General features: G+C 38.7%; 1 protein-coding gene across 2 annotated transcripts in view; it reads right to left on the bottom strand.

Annotated features, from left to right (window-relative positions):
- Positions 1–26,106, bottom strand: part of rabgap1 (RAB GTPase activating protein 1) — a 78,585-nt gene that overhangs the window by 6,761 nt on the left and 45,718 nt on the right. For both annotated transcript variants that reach the window (XM_005729275.1, XM_005729276.1), the window contains 10 exons: positions 20,800–20,913; positions 17,691–17,765; positions 16,769–16,894; positions 16,336–16,479; positions 14,218–14,259; positions 13,231–13,359; positions 10,341–10,433; positions 8,202–8,312; positions 7,846–7,950; positions 4,934–5,017 (listed from right to left, as the gene is read on the bottom strand). In XM_005729275.1, coding sequence (XP_005729332.1) covers positions 4,934–5,017; positions 7,846–7,950; positions 8,202–8,312; positions 10,341–10,433; positions 13,231–13,359; positions 14,218–14,259; positions 16,336–16,479; positions 16,769–16,894; positions 17,691–17,765; positions 20,800–20,913 — 1,023 coding nt within the window. The remainder of the gene's footprint in view (positions 1–4,933; positions 5,018–7,845; positions 7,951–8,201; positions 8,313–10,340; positions 10,434–13,230; positions 13,360–14,217; positions 14,260–16,335; positions 16,480–16,768; positions 16,895–17,690; positions 17,766–20,799; positions 20,914–26,106) is intronic.

Here is a 26,106-nt window from a genome sequence, read left to right as displayed (position 1 = left end):
AACATCAGCACTCAGAGAGCACCACTCCCCCCGTAGGGCAAGGGCTATACTGAAACTGTGATGTTTTATAATGTTTTTATTATAACATGCGCATGTTTTATTATCCTAGGATGACGTCAGTCAGTTATGGCATCATTGTGACCTTGTAAGGTGTTGAATTGAGGTGGTGTACAACTCTCTCCATCGCTTTTCGTATGACATATTTTTTGATATGGTTTCTTCTTCTGACCTTTTTATCGCTAACAATGAAGGTCAAGGTCAAGTGCTCATGCCCCCCCCAAGGTCTAGGATATTGTTGAGTAGTTTGAAGATGAAAACAAATTGTGGGTAATATACAATTTTTACTGGTTTTCACAACTGGTGTGTCTTAAATCACCTCAAGGTGTTGTTGGCATCTACTGTCAATCAAAATTTGAAAATGATATATTGAAAACTGCTAACAACTAGACAGACAGGTGTGTTTCCCCTACTGTGTTTATAGGTTAATAAGTCTGTATGGACTTTATCCTCTTAGCTTTAAGTGCATTAGTGGTGTCATAGGCCTTATGTATATTCAAATCTCCTTTTCCCCTTCTCCTTCAAACAGCTACAAGCATCCTGAGAGTCAAACAAACACCCACAAACTTTTCCTGTAGCTTGCAGACGGACAGAGAAATCAGAGTGCAACGAGTTATCCTATAAGAGACATCAGGCCGTCTATAGACAGTCCATCTATCTCGACATCTACTTTTGCTCTTATTCTCTGTGTTACATACATTATATTGGTGACCCTCATCTCTCTTTTTTTTACTATACTTATCATGCAGCTATCTTTCCATCCTGTCACATTCTCCCTCATATTGGCCGTTACTATACCCAGCTCTGTCACTACTGACCTCTTATCTCTTCTTTTTTGATCTTTTGTCTGTAGTCCTGCAGTTTTAATCTCCCTGCATCCTTTTTAACTAGTGGAGCATCTGTTTCTTTTTTGCTTTTTTCTTACCCGAGCTGCTGAGCCTTAAGCCATTCAAGTCTTCAGTCAGTTTTTGTCCCCATTTCGGCAGCAGGGATTTTACTCTCCTTCAGTTTTTTTCTATAATTAGAAGGATGACTCTAACAGGGACATAGTGAGGAGGACAATATGTTCTGATGGGATTTCAAGCCTGTGAAAGATGGGGGTACTTGTCAATCTTAGGGCAAGGAATCGTTATCGCTGCACCATCTGCAAGCAAGCTGTAAATGATTATTTTGCTCATTTAAATTCAGGATGACCACGGTAGTCATTTTCTCCATCCTTGTTATGAGTTTCTTTTCTATACCACTGTTTCACAGTAATAATGGATTTTGCACTTGTTGCTGAAGGCTCAAGACCCAGAGGGCATTTAAAAAAAAAAGTTTTTTATATTCAATTTATTCCTACAAAACAATCTCAGCCTTATTTATTTTAAATATTTTCACTTAATAATTTATCCGGCCCCACGGTAACTTCACTGCCTGAGGCACTTTTTGCTTTCTTTCTATTGAATATTGCATGCAAACAGTATACTTATACTTACAATGCAGGAACTACAAGAACATGCAGTCTTAATTACTTCATCATATTTCCACAAGGAGCAGATAATTGTGCTGATGCACCCAAATTAACAAAAATATGTTGTCCAGAATAAAAATATCTTATTAAAACCATTAAAAGTAAATCAGATCAAATTTATTTATTTAGTCAAAACTGACCGAAAACACCGACAAGGAAAACAATCAGAATTAGAAAAGAGAAAACAACGCAATGCTAACAGAACCCAAGAGACACGAGCGCTGGCACGTGCTGCTTCACCTGGCTAGCACCCAGCTAGTCTGCATCTATCTACAAAAGCTCCAGTCCTAGAACGGATTGCAATGCACCACTTGACACCGTTTTTAGCTCCACCGTTAACAGACTTGTCTTTGTCCTCATGTGCTCGAGGAGCAATTAGCACACAAAGCTTTTTTTGGCTATATTTCCACAGGAAAATAAATAAATAAATAAAACCCCCAAAGAAACTCTTGGCATTCACACACATTGAAAAAGCAAATTGCTACGTGAATAATCATTCGCATTATCTATGTTGTAAACAACCCAGGCTATTTTAGGGAATCCCTCAACTTGTCAATCCCAGCGGATTGAATGCTCCCCCCTCCCCCTCCACACACTTTGTTCATTTTCCCCCTCTCTCCATCAATCACCCTCTTCCTTCCTGTCACACTTCAGTCTGCTCAACACAGCTCTCAACCGCAAGCTAGCAACCCATAATACACACAAAAACCATCAAATCCGGTCTCCTCTCCTCGGTGGCACGTTCGATAACCGGTTTTCACACTTGCCGTCAAAGCCAGTCGACGGTTATTATTTTTAGACTCAGGTGAAGTTGAGGTCTGTTCCTAAATTAGTCTTCTTTCTATTTCTGTTTCCCTCCACAGAGAGGAATAGGAGGTGGATTGTTGCATAATGTCCCCGCGCTGATGGTAATAGCACTTGATCTGGGTGAGTTTATATTTAAGCACGAAGTGACAGGATGAGATCTGAGAGGAATTCAGACAGACGGAACTTTAAATATGCTTGCAGGCTAAGCCATCAAAAGCTCCGGGTTCAGTTAAGGAACAGCTCTGCTTCAGAAACTAGATAAATGAAGGAAAACAGAGCGCTCTTAAAGAGTATATTATTTTTAAATATTTATGAGTGGTCCTGCCACGGTAATGGCTCGATCGAAGCTTAGATATGAAAAGACGGGCTAAGTAAGGAAAGATAAGTGGTGTAAAGCGTCTCAAAAGCTCACTTTCAAGGGAATCAGAGCTCCACATAATCTAATTCACAATTCAGTCACACACACAAAAACATAACTATAATCCAAAAACAAAAATACCATGATGGTGTTTCTGGTGAAGCTACTTGAGCTGAGTAAAAAGCAGAACTTATCAACAATGACAGCCAAGCGTACGAAAAAAGTCAACAAGAAACGAGTGGATTTAATTAGCATTATGCTTCGAGATATAAATGAACTAAAAAGTGACAAACATTCAAGCACTGGCTCAAAGTTATGTGAAGACTGCCAACTGCTGGCAGCTTATGCTCTCTGAATTTTTATCCCAACCTTCTGAATTATTCTTTCTGGGTCACTGTGAGACTTCAGTGGATTTCAGCCCGAAACCATTTCAGCAATAAATGCTTTGGTCAATTTTCTGACACTTTTCCATTCCTTGGTTTTTGATAAGATTAGACAATATTGCATATTGATAGATATATACTGTAGTCATTTTGGTTGGAATTATAGAAATGAAGAAACAGAAGCTGGCGACACCGCCTCTGCTGGATTGTGTGTAAAAGGTGAATTTGCATTTTTAAAATTCAGCGTACTATGAACAATGAAACAACTCTGGATGACTTGAATTCAATGTGAAAAGTCTGTCCCTGCCAGAGTAACATACATACAACATGCTCCCACTATATGTGCTTATGATGCTCCCATTTTTATCCTATTCTAAACTCTCACATTATTTCATTAATTAAATGTCCTATTACCTCACGCATTGCTTATTTTTGTATTTCCCTTCAGGTACACAGTCACCAGCCACGTTTTTGGTACGTATACCTGTTATACTGCTTTTAAAAAAATGTAACCAGCCAATCACATGGCAATAACTCAGTGCATTTAGACATGGTCAAGACAATCTGCTGAAGTTCAAACCGAGGACTGGAATGGGAAAGAAATGTGATTTAAGTGACTCTGAATGATACATGGTTGTTGGTGCCACATAGGTTGGTCTGAGCATGTCAGAAACTTCTGATCTACTGGAATTTTCCCAGACAACCATCTCCAGGTTTTTCAGAGAATGGTCTAAAAAAGAGAAATTACCCAGTGAGCAGCAGTTTTCTAGACCAATTCGCCTTGCTGATGTCAGAACTGCCAGACTACTTTCAGCTGATAGGAATGCAACAGTAACTCAGATAACCACTTGTTACAACCAAGGTATGCACATAACATCTCTGAATGCACATCACATTGTACCTTTAGGCTAATGGACTAAAGCAACAGCAGACCACACCAGGTGGCACCCCTGTCAGCTAAGAACAGGAAACTGAGGCATTTGCTAAGGCTCACCAAAACTAGACAACACATTAGAAGAAAAACATTGCCCAGTCTGATGAGTCTCCATTTCTGCTGCAACATTCGGATTCACAGTTTGGCATAAACAACTTAAAAAGAGGGATCCATTCTTCCTTGGATCAACAGTTCAGGCTGGTGCTGGTGGTGTAATGGTAAAGAGGATATTTTCTTGGCACCCATTAGTGCCAAATGATGCTGATTTGGGCCACCACAGCCTATCAGAGAATTCCATCAAATAACACACCATATCTGTTATTTTGGACATGACATATACTCAAATGGCCTACACAGCCACCAGATTTCAATCCAATAATGTACCTTTGGGATGTGGTGTAAGGGGTGATTCATATTATGGACATGCAGCTGAGAAATCTGCAGCAACTCTGTAATGTTATCGTGCCAATATGGATCAAAATCTCTGAGGACTGTTTCCAGCAACTATACAATGACGAATTACATTAGCTCGGAAGAGAAATGAGGGTCCAAGAGGAACTAGTAATATGTACCTATAATAATAAATAAAGGCCGGTGAGTGTATATGCATTATGATCCACCTGTATGTGAGGGTGGGGAGTAAAGATGTGGTTTTGAAGCTTGAACTAGATGGAAAACACAAACTAAAATAAGTTTGTTTTTCCAAAATAAGCTTCAAGAGAACTGTGATAAAAACTGTTGTGTGACAGTTTCCACTTTTTTACTTACATCACATATATGAAAGTGGAAACACTATTATTAGACCTGCTAATGTAACTATTCAGTTGCACACAGTAAACTGAAAAGTGAAAGTAGGCATATAGTAGGCAGACAGTACATACCTGCTTATATTCTCCAATAATGGACCCGTTCTTCTTAATTTCTGATTCAGACTTATCGAGCTCTCGTCTGCACATCTCCTTCAGCTGTAGATAAAACACAGAGATACAGTTAGGCTGTTACACGGCAGAGGCCAAGGACAGAAGTGGTGCCCCAGAGACTGTGTGACTGCCATGAAATGTAAAGGAGACATGGAAAGGTATTGGCAGACACTAAGTTCAGGGCAATGTCATGGCCTCCATGCAACCTCTGCTCGAGCACATGAATCAGTCACAGTTACACAAACTCAACAACACCACAGACACTTGGAGGACCACGTGAAACATGCACAGGATCAGAGGGCAGCAGGGTCTGTGCTCTCCATCAAAGAGAATCTTTACTTGAACTTGAGAAAATAACCATCAAAGACTGACAACCTTTGATATCTGAGGTTTGACTATACAGGAATGCGGTTTTAAAGTAAATGAGATTCTGTATCTTTTTCTCTCTCACTGGAACAGTTATTGCATTTCTGTAGCAACAGATACATGATCTGGACAGAGAAACCATAGTTTTCTTCTAACCATTACTAAACATGAGCAGTACTGAAATAAGAATTTACAGCTCAAAACGTTACAAAATCCTAAATCATTTCTACTTCTATCCAACTCCCGATAGGTGCATACTACTATCAGCCTGCACATGTAATTCAGCTAGTAAGGTGTTTGACATATCAACTCATTTTGAATTTCTGTGTGAAAAAGAAAAAAGAACCACAGTGAAATGCAAATATTGGCCAAGTTACAATAAGGGTCTGTCTGCTGCAAATAGCTCTACTTCAAATTTGATTAAGGGCAACTGCAAGCTTAGCACAACCACTGGTGGCCTATTAAGGAGGAAGAGATGCCAGCGCTGCAGCATTAAAACAGCAACAGCTAGCTTTTTTGTTTGGCTCATGTTGTCACTACATTATCAGGTGGGTATGTATGGCCAGTGAAAGTAGTTAGATGAGTTACAGGATTCTCTCTGGAATAAAGTAAGATAATGGATTACCTTTGGACATTATAGTATCATGTGAAACTTAAATTTCCATAGGGTTCTGTGCAGCCATGACAAATTAAGTACACAACATGATTCAGGAGTTTGTAGAGCAACACTGAGGAGCAATAATAACTTGAAGTAATAATTTTCTATATGACTTTATCAGTCTTTCATACTGTTGTGGAGAAATACACTCTTCTTTATAATGGTCCTTTAGTTCATTGAGGTTTGTGGGCATTCATTCGGCTCCCTTTAAAATGTTAAAATAGACTTTGACTGGGCCATTGCAACAAACTTGACTATTTTCTTTTCCATTCTGATGCAGATTTGCTGTTGTGCTTGGGATCATTATCCTGTTGTATGATCCAATCCAGCCAAACTGTAGTCTCACATTTGACTCTAAAATACTTTGGTATACAGACGACTTCATAGTCGACTTAACGAGTGCAAGGTACGCAGGTCCTGTAAATGTCAAAACAAACCCAAATCATCACGCCTCTGCCACTGTGCTTGACAGCTGGTATGAGGTGCTTGTGCAGATATGTTTGTATACAGCGTTTGGTTTTTGCCAAAGTGCCACTGTGCATTATAGCCAACTAGCTCCACTGTGCTCTCATCTGTCCAAAGGGTACTGGTCTAGAAATCTTGCGGTTTGTTCAGAGGCAACTTTGTAAATCTAATCGAACCTAAAGTCTAAGATGTACTTCTTGGGTTTCTGTAGTGTATTGGATCATTAAACAGTCTAACCTTGCTGGGACTTCCACTAATGGGAAATTGTCAAAACCTCAGCTTTTTTGACAGAGATGGCTAAATTTGTAGATCATCAGTTAATCAAGTGCATTTGATTAGCAACACCTGGTTGCTAATTACTCTCTTAATTCCTATGGAATAGTATATTTTGTTTTTTACTGTATGTAGGTCATCAACATATTAATGTAGGTATCATTAATAATTGAATTGCTTGTAACACCTTCAGAATGTAGCAATAGCAAGCACCCATCCGTTTTCTTTCTTCCACCTACTGTATCTAACTTTGGGTTGTGACTGGGCTGGAGCCTATCCCAGCTGCCATACACCGAAAGGCAAGGTACACCCTGAACAGGTCGCCTGTCTCTGACAGGACTAACAGAGAGACAGACAACCATACAAATTCACATCCACACCTCTGGCCAATTTAGAATCACCAATTAACGTAACCCTGTTCATGTTTTTGGAATGTAGGAGGAAGTCAGCATATCCGGAGAGAACCCACACAAACACAGGGAGAACATTAAACTCCACACATGAAGTCTCAAGCGAGCCAGTGGTTTTATTTTTCTTAAAATATTTCTGTAATTGAAAATATGTGGAAATGTGTCTCATGCAGAGAAACTGGCTGAGAAGCAAATATACAGCCAGAAGAACATGTACAAAAAGATGGCTGTGCTTAACATTTCCCAAGTCTGATGTAAGGCTTCGGGTATGACAGGGGTATATTCATCACATAACGGCTGTTTTGTAAAGACTTGAAGGTCAGAAAAAAATCTGGTCTCATGCTCACTATGAGCTGTGCTTCTAGCTCAGGAAAGTATAAAATGCGGTCTTGTTTCAAAGACAAGCAGTTCCACACAGGCTGTCATACCCTGCAAACGACAGAGACAAACAGAACTTCACTGATTGAGAGTAAATCAGCCGATGCAATATTTCTTGTGAATCCTGGACCTGTCCACAATAAAAACTGCTCAGTCATAGCAGGTCACCTTAATATTTCGACTTCTGTTTCAGCAGTTGCTTCCTGTAACCCTGCGCTTCTTATGACATTTTGAGGAAAAACAAACACAGTAGGCATCAGCAGGAAACTTTTTTCCCCCTGGCTCCGTTTCACTCTAGATGAGAGCGCGTTACATGCTCTAACCTGTGCAGACTCTTCCTCCAGCCGCCTCTTCTCATCCTCCGACTCAATCAGCTTCTGTTTGGTCAGCAGCAACTCTTTATTTAGGGCGTCCGCTTTCTCCTCGGCCTGACACACACATGCACAGACACACAAAAGACACCATAACCCAGTGCTCAGTAGGTCAATGAAAGTCAGAGTCGCCCTACTTTCTTCCTAGTTTTCTCTCTCTTTTCAAGGAATTGGGAAAAAAAGTTTCTGTTCAAAAACACTTGCGCTTTCATCTTTGCTATAACCTTTTTTAGATGTTCTACCAGAAGTGACAAATGACAGTTTAACAACCCCACCCAATCATACACAAATATTCTTCTTTGGCTTACATTGTCAAGGTCTTTGCGCAGGGCTATCTTGCTGCTAACTAGTTCATGTGCCAAGTCATCATTTTCTTGCTCCAGACGCATGTTGGCCTCTTGCAAACGCCGATTCTCCCGCTAGATGGTGAATGTAAGAGAAAAAAAAGCAGTGTTTAGAAAGAAGAAAAGAGAAAAACAACCACAAATCAACACAAAAATGTTAAGAATGAAATAATCAAAACGTTTAAGACAGACGACACTGAACACGGAGAAGTGCCGATCCACCAAAGAGGAAGGAAAGCGCTGAGATAGCTGAGCAAGGAAATGGAGTTAAGTTTGATTGTGCAAACATGTCTTACTGGTTCAGCAGTTTCCAGAGCGATGCGACAACACACATATGAAACCGAGAGTATAAAAGTTCACTCTGATCAGCTGAAAACGTAGCCGCAAAGTAAGAGATGTCTGTAATGTTTAACGAGACATAACCGGTTTGTACATCATTAACAGCAATCTACAGCTGTAGTGGGAATAAAGTCGGAGCACTTAGCACAATTTCTAACACCTCTCCTTCTATTTCTAGGTCAACGTTTCCATCTTTGTTAAAACATTTCATGTCTGTGTCACTTTTCTTCTTTTTAAGCCGTCTGATCCTGATCCATTTGTACATGGATTTACATATCCTTGTATTAAAGTGTGGACTACACAACTCCAGCTTTTATTATCACTACTATGACTCAAACTGGCGTGAACATTTGACTTTAGCGTAGAGCGGATGAATCCCTCTTACATGGCAAAAATAGAAACACCCCAAGATCAAAACACTTCTTTGGACACGCACAAAAAAAAAAAAGAAGTGATGGATGATCTTGTAGTGCACAAAACCATCTTGTTACCCTTGAAATGACATAATGTATAGTTAAAGGCTTTTCTATGGCCTTGTAGTTTTTATTTGCTGAACAAGGACTGTCAAGGTCCACAAGAAATATAGATTTACTTTGTTCAGCTATGAATGTCAGAATATAGTCGCTGCTTTACCACTATGTGGTAATCGTGGGGATGACACGTAATTCATGAATACTGAAATGGTTAAACCAACCAACCACTAAAATAATAATGTTACTATGTAAAAAGACAGAAAACAATATAAAGAAAAGTTAAGCGAGATCTGTATCATCCTAATTCTAATAATATACGTTTTCTGAAGAACTCTAATCTGAACAGATATAATTTTTAAAAAATATTTTTACTGCTGAAAAGTTTTGTAAATTGTAAGTCATTTAGTAACCCACCACAAAGGCATGTTTAAATATCAACAAAAACATGACATTATGAGCTATAAAAGCATGGAACAATATTTCATAATGTATTTTTAAATAATATGCACCTACAGCACTATATGAGAGCATGCCATCTTTTTTATTTCACAGCAATAACATCTAATTTATATCTATAAAAGTTGAATTATATAGACCTAGTAACTAGCCAGCAATGAGCTGAGACTGCCATATAAGCAACATCTAACACCCCTACACTTTTAAAACTTTTCTCAGTGTTAAGCATATCATTTTGCCAACAGAACAAACAAGCCAAACAACTTTATGCCACACCCCTTTTCCCCAGGGGGTCGCCATGGCAGATTTGTCCAGGCCAGTCTATTAAACACTACACCACAGAGCAATGCAATGAATGCACAGAGCCAAAAGAAATAACGGTTCTGTGTATTTGGTAGTGGAGAAAGATCAAAACATTCTGGGGGAAGATTAGAGTGACACGTGAGAAGAACCAACATTAACAAAAATGATACAACATTTTTTGTTTTGTTTTTTTAAATGCCCTGCCCAGCAGATAAACAACAGACATAAGAGGAGGAGGAAGAGGAAGTCCAACAGAATAACGGTTTGTTATGAACCATGCAGTTTTTGTTCTGCCGTATTTTTATTGTTATTTTAAGTGATGCACTGTGCCAGACATTTTGTTCCTGGAAAAGGAAGGATGAGACTGCTTTATGCTAAATAGGAGGAGCATATCATTCTTGTTTTGGCTGGTTTCTTTTTCCTTTTGCCATTGTTTTTTTAAAGAAAAATATACTCATCATTTAACCTTCCTGTATTGAACATATCGAGACAAGAAAGGGGACTGAAATATTTTGTTAGAAAAACCACGTACCTCATATCTCTCGATGGGGGCCTCCTGTTGCTCTTGCTGCTCCCGTATGGTGTGGTACTCCTTTTCATATTTCTTCAGTTTCTTCTGGCTGATCTGTTGAGCAGAAAGAGTAAAACAACAAATGATGAAGAAAGGAAATACAACTAGCTTACTAAGTTTGGTTTAATGTGACGGCCAGTGGAGAGGTTTTCAAGTCTTTTGCAAACAAAGACAGAAGACTTTTAATCTTTGCTCGACTGCAGCTTTATTTATTCATGCATTTGAATAACATGTAACAACACACGGGGTGGTATTATTGGCCAATTTGCTACTGTTTGTAACATCTAATCTTACCAATTTATAAAGAGATTAAATTAATATTAAGGAGAACTGAAGTCATCTCATTGGTGCGACCCTCCACGATAGACCCAGCTTATCATGTGGCTCCTTGGGAAAAGTAATCGCCCACTCCTGATGCAGACATGTGTGAGATGTGTGGATTTTCAATGCCCTTAGTTAAGGGTTCACAATCAATGCACTACAGTGTTTGCATACTTTGACTATATACTTTTCCCCATGTTGAAATCTCAACATTCATTACCTAATGATGTAGCGTGACCTTCATGCTGTTCCGATTTATGTGTCTTTATGCATTCTCTCAGTGTGTTTGGTTGCACGTTCTCCTCCACAAAGTACAGAAGGTTATTCAGGGCAGCAGGTCTCTAATGCATCTATCCTTTTATTGTCTTTTTTCTCACATCTACGGCAAAACTTTGGTTCTCCAACAGCTCATAATTAAATTGCCAATGAAGTACAGAGAGTATCCACAAACCTCCCGAGTCCAAAGTTTTTTATAAACAGAAAATATTTTTCCACTTTGAAAGGTTTCAATCAACTGCAACTACTAATACTGTATGTAGGTGCACAAACATATCTGCACACGCATGCTCATGTGTAGTAGCTCAAAAACAGAACTAAAAGGTATGAACACAAGCTAAAACTTTGACGCACCAAACTTTTTTTTAAAAGTGTCCAAGAAAGAAAATTCAAACTTTTATGGTTTTATTTTAATTTCTGGGGTAATTTGCATATATTAGCATTAGAAGTCATAAGGCTGGCAGATGAGAAGAGGAGGTTGGTGCAACAAAAGCACACTGAGACAACATAAATGACCTGGTTTGACCCTGAGATTATGTCTTGAACACAGTTTGTGAGCTGAATGCACAACACAAGTACTTCTCTTATACTGACTTTAAAAATCTAATAATGATAATGACCTCTGACTGCAGTTAAGTAAATAGTTTGCAGACTCCCAACCTGGAAAGATACTCAGCACTGCTTTAACACTGCTGTGAATATAATGTAAAGTTGATAAGATATATATCAGATAATATAATTTAGATGATACAAATGGCCTTGTTTAGGTTTTGTATCTCTTATAGTTCAATGACTTAGGAAGCAGGATGTTGAATTTTTATATATATGTTCATTTTCCAATAATGTTGGTTATTTTAAAAATATGAATTAGGGTACATTAAGAAACTAAAAAAGGGGAAGGGAATAAATTTGACATTCAACGAAGAAAGTTATGAAAGTTGAACTATGAGAATAAATTTGGAGACATTTTTTATAATTAATTTCAAGATTCCGTTTAAAAAAAAGAAAAAGAAATACCAAAGTCACAGATGACCTCAGCCCGGGCTCAGATTTAAAGGAAGAAACAAAGCTGGGAAAACTTTGGACTTCCAAGGTTAAAGTCATACATTAAAAGAATAACTCTGAGTTTATGAGAAACACCTCAGAATAAAAGCCTGCTGTAAAAAATTAATAAATTAATAAAAACTTTCAAGATTCCGGTCACCTTGAAGGAAGCGACCTAATTGTTGCTACTTTGACTTCCCGAAATGAAATAAATACATTTAAAAAAAGGGGTGTACCTGGAAAAAGATCACATAAAGTCAAATCTGAGATAAAGCTTCCAACACAGCTGCAACCCAGAACAATTTGTAGTCCAGTCAGCCAGTATCTTCAGTCGTTTCAGGTTAGTTACTGATACAGCCAGTCATCACCTCACATTGCTATCCAAGCTTCAAATTACTCTGCCTTGACTGAGATTTAATTCCCAGTGAAGTCATTACAGTAGTCAGTGACCTCAAATGAATTCTTGGAATTATTTTCTCTTGGCAGATAACATACTTGCTACGGGGAATCCCTAAAGAAAAAAAGCAGCACAGATAAGTGTAATACTCAAAGACAGCATATAGAAGAAGTCAAATAAGCCAAAAGGAGTATAAGCTAGAAAATCTGTGTTTTTCTGGTGGTTATGATTTAAATTCAAAAGCGATACCTCCGATTTATTTCCAGCGGATATTTCTTTGCTGAAGATCATTACATGATCTGCCTGCTGCCCAGCTGTCTAACTGAGAAGCAAAAACTTCAAATCTCTCGGCCTGCTGGCTCCTACAGAGTCTGTGCAAATAAATATCTCTGCCCAAAGTTACCTTCAAAGTCAAGTCCCTTAAATTAGGCCAGACAGTTCAAAACGGGTCAGGACACAGGTGCGAGTGCGCCTGTTTGAGATACTGAAAAAGACACGTGTGTTTGATTTATCTGTTAAGGTTGGTGTAAAGCACGGCAGTGACCCCTAGTGGTATTTGAGAAATACTGCTTGAAAAAATCTTTTACTTTTGTGCATAATGATCTGCGAATGATCAACTAATGATCATATATCACATATATTTTGTTTAATAATTTACTGTTCAGTTGGGTTTGAGGTTTTCTTAATATTTTAAGAAAATCATCTGTTTATTCTTATTTATACAAAATATGACAATAAGACACAAGTCTACTATCTTTAAGAAAAAGCCAGGTTGAGCAGGTATAAGTACTACATGCTCTGTTTTAAACTAACCTTCATGCTACAGGCCAGCTCCATCAGTTTCTTTGCGTTTTCCTCGGAGCGGTACCTCTTCGGAACAGGGACGCGAAAGAATTTGAGAGCACCCTCGAAGTCTGTTTGGATTAGATCATCTTTCGATGTCTGGGGAAAAGCAGATAAAAGGTAAATTAGACATAAATTTACATTACTCAAGCCTAAACAGCCTGTCAAGGAAAGACTCATTTCCTTTTTTTGTTAAATGAAGAAACAATTCTTAAGACAACATCCTGGGTTTGGTTAGGAACACGTGAGCACTAAGATAAAGACTGTGTTTGTGGCCAAGTCTATAAATCTATTGTAAAATAAAAGTTGTTCCACAGATTTATTTTATTTTGCCTGTTTATTTTATGGATGGAACGGTGTTCTTCAAGCACAACGTCCCCTTAAAAAAAAGCACGTGCACTGCTTTTAGCACAGAACAGAGGGGTGAGGCTGCACATGTCTCACATGCATAAACCTTTTAGAATTTGAGGTTCTGTTGGCACAACCTCTCCATTTCTGTTTCCACTCAAAGCTTCTGGCCATCTTTGAATGCTCATTGGTTTGATGCTACAGTCACACTAAAGAAGACGGCGGTTGGAGCAGCACGACCAAATTTATTGCAATAAACTTGTGATCTCGTTGACTTTTCAATGGTCACGTCAAAGACAGGGACCAGGTCAGTAAACCACTTGCAGTCAGCTGCTATGCTGAAAGCAACTTTTGTGTTTTAAAAGTTAGACTGAACTTATTTGCCAACCTTCACCAATCTGCTTGAGTGACTGCAGTCTCAGGCTGCCTCCTGCCAGGCGACCTGCATAAATACCTTTCCCAGATGTTAAGGGTGTTGCCAACAACACAATTGCAATCTACACACAATCATCAACCAATTTCCCCTCATCACAAGGAGGTTGCTGTCCCATTTTCACTTTGGTGTGGCTGAACAATAAAATAATTCGTTTTTTGTCTGGGCTTTCTTACCTTTAAAAGTGCCAAGGCCACATTGAAGATTACACTAATGCCCTGAGGGGAGAAAAAAACAAAATGAATTGATTAATTACTGTTGCTTGATGTTTTAATGAAAAAAGCAACTGACAAAAATCACACATAAACGTTGTCATATGCTTATTCTTGAAAAAAGAAAACACCTAAAGTGCTTTCATAATTATGGAAGCCCGTTTCCGCCACTAAAAAAAAAAAAAAAGGATCCATAACTCAAACTTTCGAGTTATTTTCTCGAAATTTCGAGTTATTATCTCGAAATTTCGACATATTAACTCAAAATTTTGAGAAAAGCTTCTCAAAATTTCGAGTTATTTTCTCGAAATTTCGAGTTAGCGCTGCCAATCAGTAATCTACGTGAATGACGTCATTTCCATGTTACCCGGAAGCTGAAGCCCTCAGCTACAAATGCTACAGCTAAGCTACCGGTATTACATCCAGTCGTGAATGCACAGATTGCTGAGTGTTTTCAGCCTGGCTTCACAAATGATGAAATCCCTGTGTTATTAGCTGAATCACATGGTGTGATCAGCAAACATACTTTAATTTGTTGGGATCCGTTTTTGAGTGCGCGGTCCTGCGCCATATGCTTCCGGGTAACAAGAAAGCGACCTCATTCACGTATATTTTTGATTGGCAGAGCTAACTGAGAAATTAAATTAATTGAGAAATGTAACTCGAAATTTCGAGAAAATAACTCGAAATTTCGAGTTATGGATACTAGCTTTTTTTCTTTTTTTTTTTAGTGGCGGAAACGGGCTTCCATACATAATAAAACCCCATATTTAAGTGGTGTGCTTGTTTCTAGGGATATACTTTTACTAAGTATGTGGATAAGCACAGCGGCTGCTCCTTTTCTTCCCAGATGATTTGTTAAAGCGGTCTGACTTAATGGGGTAACTTCATATCTCTCCACAGGATCTGAAGACAGCTGCTCAGCTTGGACCGCTACACCGGAAGGTCAGACTTTACCCTGGTCTGAGTTATTGTGTGATCTGAAACAAGTCTCCCTGGGTCTGGTCATAAATTCCTAAATCTTGAACCACATCCCAAGTCCTGCTGCTTTCTTCCACCATCACTGGACTGACATCATTCAGCAGATTAATGAGACGAGGGTTTTCCTATATTCAGAGTTTCAATTCCCAGGGTAAAAAAAAAAGATATCTATGGTACCTACGATGCTGTGAAAAAGTTGTTGCGCCCTTCCTGATTTACTACAGTTTTTTATATTTGTCACACTTACATGTTTCAGATCATTAAACAAAGTTTAATATCACACAAAGATAACCCAAATAAATTGTGTTTTTAAACAATGATTTCACTGATTAAGGAAGAAAACTTATCCAAACTTATCCAAACTTACCTGGTTCTGTGTGAAAAGCAATTGCCCATCTTGTTAAATCATGACTTAACTGTGATTGACCTAATTTTTGGAAAGCTGAGTTCAGTTTAAGTAAACAATATATTTGCATAATGACTGAAACTAGCAGATCATTCTTCACATGAATGATCAAGAAGCTGACCTCAGCTGAAAGTGAAGAAGTCACTTGGATGACTGACGAAACATTTCTTCCACTAAAAACGCTACATCCAGATGAATCGAATCAACTTTTTGGGATTTCCTTACCTGGATGATTGAGCATCCATCAAGACATCTTTGTCTAATATCTGAATTTGATGATCTGAAACATTTTAGTGTGACAAGAAAAGAAAAATAAGGAAATCGGGAAGGGGAAAACCCTTTTTCACACCACTGTATAAAATTTATTTCAGAATCCGAGGCGATTTCCTTCTTGAGTTATCAATTCAAACAATTTTCAGAAGACTGAAGGTTTAGGTCACAGAGATTCAAACTCCTTCAATATTTCTTGTAGACACACCTATGGTATGAATTTAAAACTCCTACGTCGCTTCATTCTCGAGTTACCCCACTCACAAACTCGGGTGTCCATGTCACATCATGTCACCTGCCGAATTGGCAGGGTAACCACAACACCCCATCAGCCTTTAACAGCTGAGGGCATTTCTATGCCATGAGTTAATAAGTCATTACCTCTGTCGATTGAAGTCACTGAGGTTTGTGTTTAGATTACGAACCTCGCACAGCAGCAGGTCGATTATATGGAAGACCATGTAGAGGGGGAACTTGGCTGTGAAGAGAGTGAGGAACCACTGTGAGGCGTACATGTGAGCCTCCAGGCCCACATTCAGGAAATGGTTGTACAGGTCTGGTATATATTCCTGGAACAGACACGTTGAAAGCAAGAAAAGCAATAAAGACACAAAAGGACATGGGGTTAGAGAAGCAGATTGAAGAATGTGGAGGAGGAGAAAAGGAAGATGTAATAAAAAAAAAAAGATAGCATATGGGGGGGAAAGGAAGGAGAGCAGCAAGAGGTCACTTCAATTCTACTTAAATACTAAGTAATACACCTTGCTGGTCTTATGTATTACATTATATAATATAATAGTATATATCAGTGTACAGGTGCGCAGAGCATTCAGTTATACAAGTTTATATCATACAAACCTGCATAAGTCTCTCAAGTTGAAAGAACTTGCAATGAAGATCTTCAAAGTTTTGCTTGAAAAGATCCCTGAGCCCATAATCAAACATGATCTTCACCAGGACACTGAATGCTTGCTCCTCTGGCATCTAAAGAAAACCAAGAGATTTACTTATTAGTGCCTTAAGTCAGTTCAGTCATGCTGAAAACAAGGGTTTCACATGAAGTTAACTGCAAAGTAATTCTAAAATGTCACTTTAAAAAATCCTCTGGTCGGATGCTTTATAAAAATGGCCATTGTTTCTACACTAGGTGGCACTGTTGGCATTTCTCCGGACCACAGAGGAATTTTAAAACAAGCTACAGGTTTCAGATGATCACTGTGACCATATTGTACACACACAAAAAAGAATCAACCCCAACATTAAAGCCTTATGACTATGCAGAGTTCTGCGGTTAAAACCTTTGCTAGAGACACATGCGTGGGGGTTACTGCAACATATACTCCTGAACACAACAACAAGATTAGGAAGTTGGTCTGGACTCCAAACACCTTAGATCCCAATGAGCAATTGTAGGATATGCTTGGTCCCAGTCAACACAGCCCATCCCAAGAGGGGACCTGTTTATTCCCCAGAGAGTCTGAGCTGTTTTGGCAGTGCAAAGGGAGAACTACTCAATATTAGGCAGGTGGTTTAATGTTGCCGTCTACATTACATAAACAAATAAAACCTCTAAAATTTCCTTTTATAGGTACTTATTGACCAAGTTCTGAGAGACATTAAACATAGGATGGAGGATGTAATAAATTAAGCCAATCCTCCAGTGTTTCTGAAAGCTGGAAGGGTATCGATGTCAAAGGAAATAAAACAGCCCCGCTCAGCTATGACACTATATTTGAAATACTTTTTTTTTTTCCCTGGACATGCTGGTATGTAAACTCACGTGCAACAGCAGCACTGCAGCCAAGAAGGACTGTCCCTGGCAGTACCCGATCTCCTCATCGTAAACAGAATAAGCCTAAAAAAAAGAATGCAGACAGAAAGAAAGGTAACAAACTAGTGTCACGATAAATAATGATAATAAAAAAAAAGAAATAAAGAAATTAATGTATTTGTATAGTATAGCATACATTTTTTTCTAAAGATTTGGGAAGTTACACCAAGGCTGCAAAGCAATGTGTAAATACTGATCTTGTGCTGCATTTAATTGATGGTGAGAACGTAATTAGTATACCATATATCTATATTTACAAGAAACATTAAACAAAACACATCAACAGAACAGGCAGTGACCGCCCACAATTACAGTAAGCCAAACAAAATGAAACAAATATCTTATTTTTTCACCCTCAGCACGCTGGTTTGGCTACAGAGAACTTAAATTATAATGTGTATGAGCTGTGTGGCAGTATAATAATGAAGAAAGACTGAATAGGACCTAAAGAAATCAAGTCTAACTGGATAGATTCAGAAACAAACAGAAAAGCAAGAAAAAAGGGGTCTGAAGGAAATGTTGGTACAAATGTTATGTATTAAATTGCTTTGGGAGCTAGGGAGAGAATCAGGCGAAAGGGCTGTAGTGGCCTACTGAGCTACAAACACAAATTATGAGCATGAATCAAACGGACAAAGTGTGGATCAATCCATACATGCAGGAGAGGGAGGGCCCGCTGAATTATTTAAACACACCTGAGGAGGTGGTTGTCTGGGAAGAGATGGATGTCCTCACCTGAGTTATACATAATAAATGACATGAAACTAAAAACTGAACGCACCGCAGTCGGGACATTCGTGACGAATTATGGAGGTATAGCTTCAGATGTATGTATGCATATTATTGACGCATGTGTTTGTTTTCATGAGAAAGAGAGCACAGATGCTCGATGATCAAAACGCCAACGTTTTGAATCAAACGCGCACACCAAACTACGCGTTCGATTTAAAAACTTGTTTTGCTTTTCACTCTTGTGAACTCACTGAACCACCCAGTAACCCGGTGAGAAAGTAAATTAATGAGCGGTTGATTTTAGCGTTGGCACCTTCAACTACTGCTCTACAGACCTACTGTGGAGCCAGTCATTTACATAGTAATTATATCGTATTCCAGAGAAACGTGATTCAATTTCACATGGAGATTATTTTTATTTCTGACAGGTTTCATCAAGAACGACGGCTGCAAGCTAACCAACTGCTTGTTTCTCACCTGTAATTACATGCAGTTTTATAAAAAAAACAACTTCATGAGTGGGTGTGAGTTTACAAATCTATGTCAGGACACAAGCTGTCTATTACAGCTATTTATACTTCTTAATATTTAAAAGATTGATTAAATATTATGTGAATTTCAGCTTTGATTCAATTTCATTTAGTATGAAATTGAAATAGTGAGCCAAATCACAACAACAGGTGTGTCAAGGTGATTTATACCTTAGGTAAAGAACCTACAGTGTTAGAAAGACTACCCCAAAAATCAGACGATCCACAAAGAGCAGCACTAGGACTAGAAAAAATCCATTTTAACAGGAAGAAACCTCCAGACGAGCATGGAGGGTCAGCTATCTGCTTCGAGTGGTTGCAGGTGAGGGGAAAGAGGAAAGAAGGAAGAGAGGATAGGGAGACGGGACAAAACAATCTATGGGAGGGTGAAAACAAAATTTAATGACCTGCAGTAGTGGTGCATAAACATCTGGCAGTGAAGTGAGTTGAGTGGGAAAGGGAAAAACTTCATGCATGCAAAGACCACAAAATGCTGCCTTTTATAAGCAGAGAAGTAAACTAGCAGTGCACATTAAAGGTACACTGTGAAAAATATCACTGCTAGACATCAGTAGATTGCAGATTGGCCGCCATTCATCTGAAGTAAGTACAGAATGTCAGTCCTCCATTTATCTCAGCTGGAGTCCACGTCTATTCACACTGTAGGAGGCTGTAAAACTTTGTGAAAGGAGTCTGATACGAGTCGACGAGTCAGTGAAACTCACTCATGTCTCATACTGAGGTGAGTTGTCGGTAAGTGTTGCTGTATTGGTCACTGTTAGCCGGCGTTATTGAAACTGTCTTTGAAGCGGATCTGACATTCTGACACTCACGATGTGTGACTGTAATAAACAGGGACGGTCGCATGTCTAATCTGCTGGCAATATCAGGAAAAAAACAAGCATGTTTATGCACATTTTCATGTGTTCAGAGCATGAGGCTTGAGGTGAGGAGGAAGAGGATGAGGTGGAAATGAGGGAGCAGAGAGAGAAGAAATGGATGAGGCAGACATAATAAGAATGGGATAATTAAAATATCCATGTATAAATAAAGTTTAAAATACCTATTTGTGATCTTTAAATTAAAAGTAATTTATGAGGCGTACTACATATGCCGCCGGCCTCTACCTTGGAACATAAAACATAATTAGGCGGAACAGCGACGCCCATCGCAACATGGCAAACATGGCAGCCCCTGCTCCTATGTAGTTTAAATGGATTAATTCCCAATTTATGACAATGCACTGATTATTGGAAGATATAATTATACACTAATCAATGTCTATTTATGAGTACGATGTTCTTTTTTCTATTGAATAAACTAAAAAAAATGACTCATTGTAATCTTTAAATGCAAACATATCAGATTATCCTGGAGTGCCTCTTGAAAGCCTTTAAACTGCTCACTAATAGTAAAGCTTAACATTTATAATAAGTGGGAGCGTCATTTTAATCATCTCTGCTTAAGCCACTGGCCCAATATCCTTGAAGAGCACTGCAAAGTATTACTACTATTGTTCTTGACCCAGTTTATCACTCCCTATTATTTCTTCATTATGTGTATTTTAAGCTGTAAATTTACACGCAGCAGAAGTTAATGTGGGGGAGAGTGGGGAAAAGAGTGCTGCTGACTTGTATCTGCAGTTCTGCTACCAAATGGTTTACACCTCATTTGGCATACAGCTGTTGCAGTAGCTTTGTGCACTGTGTGAATCCATTTTAATGACTGCCTGGATAATGCCCTCTGCTGACTTCAGAGGAAAAATTAACCTCCTCCTTGTGTGTTAAGTGTCTCACCTTGCAGATCTTATAGAGGGAGTCTTGTCCATCTCCTCCAGTGTCTTTGAAGTAGTCGTGAGCTGGAAATGTCCGGTTAATGTCCCTGGTGATGGCGCTGTCCTGAGGGGACTCCTAAAAGTGAAAAGAGAAGAGAGAGAGAGGTTAAAGTGGACTGAAAGGAGGTGAAGAGGCAGAGGCAGGGTGAAATTCAGTAACTAAAACATTCAAAGCCATTTTTATTATTCGGTCTCTGCAAAAAGAGAAAAATAAATCCGCAGAGACCCAGCAGTGGTCAGTGCTGTAGAGTATTTGCTGGCCTCACACATTGCTGAGATTTACAGTATGGGGCGGGAATAAAAAGTGGTAGGACAGAGTGTTCCCTTCCACCGTACAGATTGTCCACAGCTCAGTGCCTTTTTATTTGTCTGTATCTGCCCACCCCACTTTGAATCTAATAATGACCACTTCTTCTTATACGTAATATAAGCATTAGTTTCTGATGGTATAGTACGTATGCAAACAACAGGCACATAACACAAAACAGATATTGTTATTTACTTGGTAAAACATGTTCAGTGAAACAAATTATATACTAACAGCTTTGCTTTTACCAAAAGTGGAAACTAAATGGTAATTTAATTTGTGTAATGTTGTATGTAAGATTCAATTCTTGGTTTGGTGACCTACTTGATGTCAACTAGATGGTCATTTGGGAAGAAAATAAACTGAGACTGAAATACTTTACAGCAACTATAAACTTAATTTAACAACTGCATCGGGTTTAAGACATATTGTCTTTAGAGAGGGATAGATGGATGGCTTAAGCAGTTATTATCCAGACTGCTGTGTGCTCTTAAGGTTTTGCTATTGCACGCTTTTTTTCTGTAAAATTGAAAGTACATGCCATCAAGGTTAATTATTTGACTGTAAGGAAAAAAGCAGTTAGTGAAATGTACTATCACGCTACTGTAACACAATACAGTTCTATTTGGTCCCAACATCAATATTTTAGACAAATTCACTTTTTTTTTAAACTAATGACCCAATTTTGCTACTTGCACTTTATTATTATTATTATTATTATAATAGTAGTAATAACTTTCATAGCAAGTTTATATAACCGGTAAGATATTTCACTAGATGAAAATGCAAGGGAGAACAAGAAGATTCAAAAAATCATCTTCTTGGGAGTACACAAATGTTCCAAATCCATCTAGCAGCCCTGGTATATTTCAGTGTAGACCAACTAACTGACTTGGGCCATGCAGCAGGACAATGCAATGGCATGGCCGACTCAAAGTGCAGACCTCAACCCGACTGAAATACTGTGGACCTTTAGAGAGCTCAACATAAACAAATGCCCGCAAACCTCAATGAAGTAAAGCAATGTTGTAAAAAAGAGTGGGCCAAAGCTTCTCCACAACAATGTAAAAGCCTGATAAAGTCATAAAGAAAACTATTACTTCAAGTTATTGCTGTTAAAGGTGGTCCTACAAGCGACTAAATCCTTAAATGTGCTTCGTTTTTCACAGGACCGCATGGCTGTATGTGCGGAGATTACACACAGTACATATACAAGCCTGGGGAAACGTATTTCTTTGGCATATCACTCCACAGAGTGGATATACTACACACACATAGATCAGTGAATAATATAATCTAAACTAGCCGTGCTTTGCAAAGATTAATCACCACTTAATTCATTATTCATCACAAGTGAATTTCAGAGACACGGCCTCTAAATAAAAAATCTTACTCTGTAACTCCCCATTTGTATACAACAAATCAAACCCACTTTTAAACATAGCTTTATGTAGCATTTGTGGGTAAAATAAGTATAAATTTGGGACTATGTATTGGGTGATGTTCACTGAACTTTGTAATCTGGTGCCGGGATCATTCTCTCAAGCAAAATGAGGGCGTTGGCGCGACAACAGAGGGAAACACTTTCAGTCATCGGTGTAAACCTATAATGTCTCAGCCAAAAATGTTAAATTAACTCTTTTTTTTTTTCTTTTTTTTTTAAATTGTAAGACTCATTTCATACATGTAGGAAAATGTTTCCATTACATGCTGGAAATTCATAAATTACACCTAGAGTTATTTGCTTGTATGTTTTTTTAACCATTGCTGAAGAGCACTTTAGCATAACTAAACCTTTATTAATCCCTACAGGGGATCAAATTCTGTCCGAGAAAACAATCCTGCAAACCCATCCTCAAAGTAGATGTCAACTTAAAAGAGAACCCTTCATTTAAATCGTCAGTGTTTTCAAACCACTCGTGCTCCCTTTGTAGCTAATTATACCTTTTTGGTCACTCTGTTACTGTACCCATCAAGTCCCTCCTTTTTCCGAGGTTTCTGTTCCAACTTCCACAAAGGAAGAGAGTGTAACAAAAATAATGCAAGTATGAGAAGAAATGCAGGAAGAAAGGGATATTTAAACAAAGCAAGCTAATGGGGATAAGAGACCAACAACAGTGGTCCACTCCACGACTAACACCACACCCTAAAAAACACTGAGTGTGTATACATGTATGGTATTGTGTGAATTGTAGACCTTGGGAATATGGGATGAAGACTTTATGTTCTGTTCTGCCTTCAAACGACTGTTTTAGAGTAAATAATTGACTTTAAGGTTGAGGTTAAATGAGGTTATGTTGTGATAACGGTTGGTGTAAGGCTCCGGCAGTTAGCTGTGACAGTTAAGAACAAGGGGAAGGTGTTAAGTCAGTGAGTGAAAGTGATTTAACTAGATGAAATTCAGAGTAATTTTGGTGACTATAGAGTTGGTTTTTTGGTTGTCACAGAGCTGGAGCTCTGAATTACACTGTAGCTCTCGTTCAATCGGACATACACAATAACAAATCGAATTATCTGAGATTAGTCATGTTCACTTTTAAACACGGTCACCTTGCTAGCAGCAAGTTGGATCCCCATTTTACTTTTCCACGGCATAGCTTCAACCAGCTGCTAGAAATATTCCTCACAACTTTTGGTCCACATTGACATGACAGCATCACACAGTTGCTACAGATTTGTCAGCTGCACATCCAAAAGTCCTCTATTGGGTTGAAATCTGGTGGCCTGGTACAGTACAGTGAACTCTTTGGCATGTTCAAGACACCAGTTTGGGATGATTTGAGCTTGTGACATGATGCACTATCCTGAGGGAGAAGGCTATAAAAAGCTGGGCACACTGTGGTCATAAAGGGATAGACAAGGTCAGCAACACCACTAAGGGTCCCAAATTATGTCAAGAAAGTCTTCTTTGGTTCAGGCACCTGAACCATGGATCCATGCTTTCATGTAGTTTATGGCAAATTCTTGATGTCACAGCACAAATCAAAACTCATTAAAAAAGGCGATCCTGTGTGAAATGAAGCTACAGTTTTCTGTTCTTAGCTGACAGGAGTCCCACCTGGTGTGGTCATCTGCTGCTTTAGTCCTCTGCTTCAAGTTTCGATGTGCTGTGCCCTCAGAGACGCTCTTCTGGGATCAATAAAGCATTTCCCCCCCAGACAGCTGCTGCTCACTGGATATTTTCTCTTTTTCTGACCATTCACTGTAAACCCTTGAGAGGGTTGGGTTGTGTGGGAAAATCCAAGCGGATCAACAAGACTCAGACCAGCCTGTCTGGCACCAACAACCATGCCACATTCAAAGTCGCTTAAATCACTTCTGTTCCCCATTCCAGAGCTCGGGTTGAACTTCAGCAGGTCATTTTGACCATATTTGCAAACCTGAATGCACTGAATTGCTGCCATGTGACTTGCCAATTTTATATTTGTATTAACAAGGACAAGAAGAACAAGAATACCTAATAAAGTATATCTTCTAAACTTGGCAGGACCTCGCCATAAAGTGCATCAGTAAAATCCAAAGTGATTGAGACATTTAGCCTCAAGGGTACTAAAAACTGGTGTCCCAGAAATCTATTTATTCAAAGAGAAAACCATTGCATCCAATGTGGCACATCCCACAGAGCTATAGTCTCTCTGTGAAAGATAACCATCCATGTTTATACAAGCACCACTTAGCCATACTTATCGTAAGTGTTTAGAGCATGCACAAAGACTTCTGACATAATGGCCAATTAGCTTCCTCCCTATCTGTCAGCTCAGTTAAAGAAAAGTTCAGAATTAGAGTAGCACGAGAGAGGAAGAAAATGCATTTAGTATCTCAACATAATGTACGGAAGCATGAGAGGAAGTGAGAAAAAGAAACACAGAGAAGCAGAAAGAGAGAAAACATGAAAGATAAAATACATCTGGAGCTAACTGGAAAATTATCAATGGAATTAGAGTACGAACAGAAAACAAACAAAAACAAGACCAAAAAAAAGGTCTCAGAAAAAATTATATTGATTCATGTCAGAGCCTGACTAATATGGAACCAATATCACTACCAATTATCAATATTTGATGATTAAAAAAAAACACTTTCTGCTCTTCTGATTCATCAGCTGATATTTTTCTATAATTTGATATATTTAGTTTTACGTTTACTTGTTCACGTGTTACCTGACTCTCCTTCATTCTGCTGCTTTTTGTATAATATGGACAGACTCGTAAATAGCCAATGTCAAACGGTAGTACAAGCTACCAGTTAGTCAGTCTCTACTTGAGACCACTATGCCCGTTAAAGAGGGTCTATTTTGCTCATTTACTGCTCTATATTGATATTCTATGACTCTACTAAATGAGCTCTCCACAATTCCCAACTTAAAATAATTCCTATTTATCTTACAGTGGGCAATTGCACAGCTCCCCTCCTTGGTGCATACTCTGTCTAAAAAAAACACATTTTAGCTTCTTTTCCTCTCACTTTAAGCCAACTTGTTTTTCCTGATTGGAGCTGTGTGCCTGTGATGCCCTTATCAATGACAGCCATTTTACACTTTTGTAAAAGCATTGCAGAATATAAGAAAAATCATATTACTTCCCCTTTGAAGCAGCCATTTTCTCTAAAGTGGACTCGGCAGATATGTTGTTCTAAGATTCTCGGAGGACTTGCCACAATTATTTATTCATTTGCATTTAGGTTGTCTCAGATCGGCCTTTTCTGTAGTTCTCTCTATTCTCGAGCACACCAGCCTGTTTCTGTTTAAAAATCTGTACAAACATTACAGATGCATCAGAACACTTTTGGCTATCAGTAACAAGTACTGCTGAGACCCACAACACCCATAAACTGAGTGAAAGTCCAGGAACAAAACATTTTCTGACAGAACACCAATAAAATGTCTTCACTGGGGGTAAGCCAAAAATGGCTGCGCTACAGTGCAAATGTGTGTGTGTGTGTGTGTGTGTGTGTGTGTGTGTG

The sequence above is a fragment of the Pundamilia nyererei genome, unplaced genomic scaffold (assembly GCF_000239375.1).
Source record: "Pundamilia nyererei isolate P.nyererei 1_Seehausen unplaced genomic scaffold, PunNye1.0 scaffold00032, whole genome shotgun sequence".
Taxonomy (NCBI): Eukaryota; Metazoa; Chordata; class Actinopteri; order Cichliformes; family Cichlidae; genus Pundamilia; species Pundamilia nyererei.
The sequence above is the reverse complement of the archived record's forward strand: the minus strand, read 5'-3'. Positions and strand labels throughout refer to the sequence as shown.